Source organism: Fulmarus glacialis, unplaced genomic scaffold, assembly GCF_000690835.1.
Source record: "Fulmarus glacialis isolate BGI_N327 unplaced genomic scaffold, ASM69083v1 scaffold8857, whole genome shotgun sequence".
In the NCBI taxonomy this organism is placed as follows: Eukaryota; Metazoa; Chordata; class Aves; order Procellariiformes; family Procellariidae; genus Fulmarus; species Fulmarus glacialis.
In genome coordinates, this window is record NW_009225061.1 from 69,401 (window position 1) to 75,400 (window position 6,000).

General features: G+C 40.0%; 1 protein-coding gene across 1 annotated transcript in view; it reads right to left on the reverse strand.

Annotated features, from left to right (window-relative positions):
• Positions 1-4,762, reverse strand: part of IQGAP1 (IQ motif containing GTPase activating protein 1) — a 70,510-nt gene extending 65,748 nt beyond the window's left edge. Inside the window, exon 1 of the mRNA XM_009582355.1 lies at positions 4,668-4,762. Coding sequence (XP_009580650.1) covers positions 4,668-4,732 — 65 coding nt within the window. The 5' untranslated portion in view covers positions 4,733-4,762. The remainder of the gene's footprint in view (positions 1-4,667) is intronic.
• Positions 4,763-6,000: the final 1,238 nt, after the last annotated feature.

The following is a 6,000-nucleotide window of genomic DNA, read 5'->3' on the forward strand; positions in this document are numbered from 1 at the left end:
AACCAGCAATAAAGAGCAAGCAGCATCCTTTTCTTGCTCAATAGGGACATCTTCTACAAGAAACCCCAAAAAGCAGAAAAAACCCACACATGGTCAGATTCCATCCTGACGCATACAAGAAGAAACACACTGCTCAGGCACAATGGAAGTTACACAGTTATTGGAAACCACAATCTGAGCACCAAAATGCTTACACCATGCTAGGGCACAACCCAGAATGAAAATCCTTCCTACTATGCTAGGGGAAAAGCATGGTACCATCACCCAGCAAGCCAGATAAGGGAACAATAGAGCCAACAACATTCCAGTTTCCAACCTGGAGAACTTAAAATACTCCACAGTGAAAGACAAAGCTTGAAGAAGCCTTTGCCAAATTGATAAGCACTAATTTCATCATGAAAATGCCACAATACCCCAACAAGTAAGCCACGTAGGAAAAAAGGCTATCATACAACACAGATGAATAATGTTATAGTGCACCAGCCTGACTTCTAGATAAGGACGACAAAAAAGTTCTCTCGGGTTGCTTCTATTCCAGATACGTCTACCCTTACCGTTCTGTGAGCGCAAGCTTCCATGTCACAACAGAACAGAGTACTTCTTACAGTTTTATCTGTACTGCCATGGCTTTTCTGTATAGACTACTGTGATTTGGAGACCAAAAAAAAAAAACCAACCCAAAACCAAACCAACCATAAAACCAACCAATCAAACACAAAACACCAAATTTGCAGTATTAAACAACACTTATTCATAAAGCCATTTTTATTCAAGAAAGAGGTATCTGGTCCAAGCATAGTACAGGAATCCCTCTATTCACAAACTTCATTTTAGCTCCAATTTTCATTTCAATGTCTTTCACAATCCTGAGCAACTTAGTTGCAAACTCTGCCTCCCTTTCTCCGACTGGCAAGAATAATGCCTGTTTCACAAGACTCTTGCACATCAGTAGCTGAAGTAAAAAACTGCTAAATAACAATAGAACAACAGTGACAGCTCAAGAAAAAACAAAACAGGCTGGAATACCTTTAAATTAGTACAAGTTATTGATATTCCTCTGATAATGCCTCTGATATATGCTCTTTAGCAGACAGGTAGTCCAAACAACTTCATGAAATACGCAAAGCTTCAGATGTGCTGTTACATCAGACAGTTCAAAAATCCAGACTTTTCTGGATTTTTCATTTCAGTATGAAATTAAGTGCTAGCCAATTTCCATCTTACCTTCTTCTTTTAACATTTACAAAAAAAAAAAAATCACTTCTGCTTCTAGATTCTGTATTTGTTGCTTGGTTAAAGGGATAGCAAGCCTCTGACAACGCTGACGCAATGCAAATCAGCATGATAGTATTCACATAATTTTAGGTGCCTTTACATTATAGAAAAACTGAATATAAACTACAGTGTCTGCGATATTAAAATGTAGTATGATAATACGATTACAGGGGGGAGGAGGGGGACTGCTAAGAATTGTTCTTCAGCCACCTCCCACCCTGCCTCAGCCACCATCAACTTTACAACGTCCACCTTTTCAGCTTCTGAGAGTGTGACACAGGGCACACCAGATACCTTCCTCTGCTATTAGGTCCTCCTCTTTTCCGTGTAGATATAACTTCCAATCTGAAAATCTCTCACTACGAATAAAGATTATAAACCCTCCTATCCATACCCATAGCTCTGAGGCACTGTAAATCAATAGCACAAGGAAAATGCTACAGTATCTAATTCACACATTATGTCTCAGTTACACTACTGGCGAAGAAGTAAAATACAGAAAATCTCAGACCAAGGACATTAATTTCAAATATCTCTTACAGTTCTGGTTTAATTGTTTTTGTTAAATAAACTCCTTTCCAACAACGCAGCCAAGAGCCCTCTTTTAGGCTGTACTAGTAGTAATAAACAAAATTCAAAGGACAATTTACAAAAAGACTGCTCAGCGAGGAAAAAAAATTCTTGGGAGCAGACCGTGAACTCAAGCCTTTCTGCTCTCACTTGTGTATCTTAATCATTAAACTAAGGAGTCTGCTCCCCTCCTTCCAGTCATTTAATCTTCAACTCTAATGCAAAGTGGTATGGCTTCAGCTACAGAAGTCAGGAACTCCCACTCACATATGCATGAAGAGCCTGTAGGCCACCAAGCGAACATGGGTTGAGGGTTGGAAAAGGGGTATTTGAAGCTCTCCAAGCAGACCTTCCACTGAACAAGTAAGTGCTCTGACTGCCAAGGAGGATACGAGGAAGGCTGTAACACCACTACTTGCATTTTCAGCAACACAGCTGTTGCTTCATTCTTCACAAAACATACTGGCAACTACTAGGCATTATTTGAAACATCTGAAGGCTTGTCCTGAGACAAAACAGTGAAAGGTGCGGCAAAATCAAATGTCCAGCTGCTCAGCCTCATTGATACCAAGGCAATACTCAGAAGCAGAGATAAGATGGCCAAGAAACTTTAGAGTCAAAGATGATTTATCTGAAGAGTAAGTCCCCATGATTAAGCAAGAACTTAATGAAAACATTAAAGCCGTTGCTGTGTTAGGTATTTTTGCCTGAATTTTTTCTGCAAATCTGGACGTGGAATTGAACAGAGAACGAGCACCTCTGAAAGCATTTACTCTGAGGCCAATGACAGAAAGAGTCCACAAGTGATGGATCTGGGCCTCCTTCAAGCACTGGCAGTGACTACAGCACAACTCATCTCTCCCTGTCGCCCAGCATTTGATCCTAAAGGTTTTGGATTTAAAGGGAAGGAGTTATTTTGACATATAGTCAGATCTTTCTCAGTACTTCAAACTTCATCCAAATCCGTATAGACAGAAAATTATTATCTGCTAGTAATTAAGCAGCCTCTGTGAATCTATAGCAGTTACAACTGTTGTGAAGCACCTGAAAGACTATAGCATAAACTGAGTGCTCCCTGCCCCTTCCAAAATACTCTATACATTCTTGGTAAGGCAGCGTAAACTATTTAAATCCTGGAATGAAGTCCTTCTTTATACTCTGCCAGCAGTGAACTTGTACAAACTCAGCATTTTCTCCCCAATAAAATCACTACAGCGGAACATGTCTTTCTCACTTGGGAAAACTTACACAAATTTATCCAAAATTCATCACCAGCCAGTGGAAGAATAAGTTTTCCGGCTCTTAACCCATATCATCTTTTGAAGGACAAAGGAAGACTGAAGTATTCAGTGAGCCATGACAAAACATGCTGTTGACTATTTAGAACATGTTTTTATGCATGCTCCGTACTTCTCTACTGCTCCAGAAGTTATTTTCTGTGGCATACACATTGGCTAGTTTGCCTAGATCTTTGTGGGAACAAGGAAAGTCTAAGCTCACAATCCATTTCCTGACTAATTGCAAAATGCAAACTGAAACACTACCCTTACTTTCAAAAGTGTTGGGGGCAGGGGGAGTCACCAATACAGACACTACCTCTCCTCTTTTTCTTTAATCTTGTTCTTGAAAACCTGTCTTTGGTCTCAATCTCAGCTTGAAAAAAACATTTTAAGTTTCAAGTAAAAAATTCAATTTATACAAAGGCATGAAAAGACCCAATTGCCATGGAGGGAAGCAGCAGACAAACTGGTCTGTCTCACTCCTATTCTCCATGTACAGCATATAGGATTGAATGTTTGCAAAAAGATTTTAAAAATACCAACAGTAAGACTTCATGCATTCATTTTTAATATTCATTCTTTTTCCTTTAATAGCAGATATATAGCATCTACTGTGTTCTGATCATACTTTCATTAATTGTCTGAATGAAAAAATACAGCATGCTTACATGCTTATTAAACATGAAGATGACACAAAAGCTACACACATGCTGGAGGACAGGAATAAGATCAAAATTATTTCAACATATTAAACAAAGGTCAGGAAAAAGCAAAGTAAAAGGTAACACTCTCAGGAAAACACGATAGACTGTATAAACACAGGATGAGGAACAAATTTCAGCACACCTTCAAGGAAAAGGGTGGCAACTCAGCAAAACTCTATTATATCATACTATTATGAAAATGTAGATACCTTGCCGTAGTGTACGGTACTAGCATATCTATCAGGGTAAGCAAAATAATCCTTGTGCTCTTGTAAGTATGCATGTTAACGCCCCTGTTGGGAAATTTTTCTGTTTTGGCAGGGCACCTCCATAAAGACATGGAGTGAGTGGAGAGGAGTCAGAACAATCCAGGGAAAAGTACTACAGATCTATTAAATAGAACCCACAGAGAAATATGCAAGAATTGGGTTTTCTTGAAAAGAGAAGATAAGTGCAAGGGAAATACAGTTACAATTTAAATTTGTAAAAGGTTGAAGTTAAGAGGAAGAGAATAACCTGTTCTTCATGTCCATTGATAAGTAGCAAGGTAATATTGCACCAAGACATATACAAGTTAGATACCAGGGAGAACCCATCCAGTGCTGGGAATACTGGAGCACTAGAGCTATGGAGTCGTTGTCACAAAAAGTCTTTAAGAACATGTTAGATAAGCATATCAGGGGTTGGTTGTTTTGGGGGTTTTGTTTGTTTTTTAAAATGAATCTATATAGCCACTAAGAAACACAGACAAGAGGTAAGCTGTATCCAAATTATTCCCCTTACCAAATATCACAACTTCTTTTAAAGCACTAGCAGTTTCAAAACCACTTATTCTTACCTCTTTGCTTCCTCCAGATGACAAAGGTATTCATAGGCTACATTCTGGCGTCGTCTTTCATCCATTTCTTCTGCTGTTAATCTCTCATTATCCAAGACAGCTGCAAATAGTCAAAACACATTCTCAGGTGGTTGAAAATTGAATGTAACTGAATGGGCACACCAAAAATCAGATCCAACCTTTCCCACAGAAACTCATCACAAGTTTTATTTGATTCATAAAAATGAAGGACCGCATACATCTGTTCTTCACAAGCAACAGAAGACACCCTGCTTCCTTATCCTTCCTTCCTTGTCACATAAACTGGCCATCTTCTCTCTTTCTCATTTCTCAATTTGACTGTGATCCAACTTTTCCCATATTCCAATTTCTTAGAAACAGTCCCTCATTTTCTTATTTTCTTCTAGCTTTGCCTTTCTCTTCCTCAAAAGCACGTCAGTGACCACATGTCCCCCCATCTATCCTCCAATTTTGTCAGTCAGAGATTAAGGAAGGACAACAATATATATTCACATCATATAATCTCTTCTGTATCTTTATAGTCCATCCCTAAAAAAGATGGAAATGCTACTCAGAATCCTCTTCTGGAAGGGAATCATTCAGATCCACAACCTGCATGTCATCTTCGGATCAAGCTGAGGACCTACATAGGGGTATATGCCTACCTCTTCCAGATTCTGTGTGTTCAAAGCCTCAGTGATAAAGCCTGCTCCTTCCACTCTTACAGCTAAATACCTCATCCATGCTCTCATGTCAAAAAACAAACAAAATCAAAAAACCACCACAATTTTTTAGGTTTTATGGACCAACTTGACAAATATGAAATGTCTCATACCATTATTAATCAAACGTTAGCTTACATCTAAAATGCCTTCAACAAATACATGCAAGTGATGAGGTATCAACTACTTGGGACCAAACAAGATCTTGGTTCAAACCAAGGGTCTCCTAGAAACCAGTTTGGAGAGCCACAGAAGCATCTTTCTGATTACTCCAACCCCACCCAAAATCACAAGAGTTGAAAACTGTCCCAAACCACAGGGTAACGCCTACCAGTAAGGAAAAATTCCCTCCCCTCCCGACTCCCCAGCTCAATCCTTCCTTCTCACTTCAAACCGAGCACCGACCACGCGACCCTTCCTCCAGCACTCCACCTGCTGCCGCCCGCCCCGGCTGGCACGGCTCGGTCTGACCGACTGACGCTCACGACATCTCCCATCCGCAGCACCGCGTTCTTCCCCGCCTTTGCTCATTTTTGACGTGGTATCGTAGCTCAAGCGAGCACGTATCTCGACACCCTGAACTACAGCCTCCCTCTCCACCGCAAGCGTAT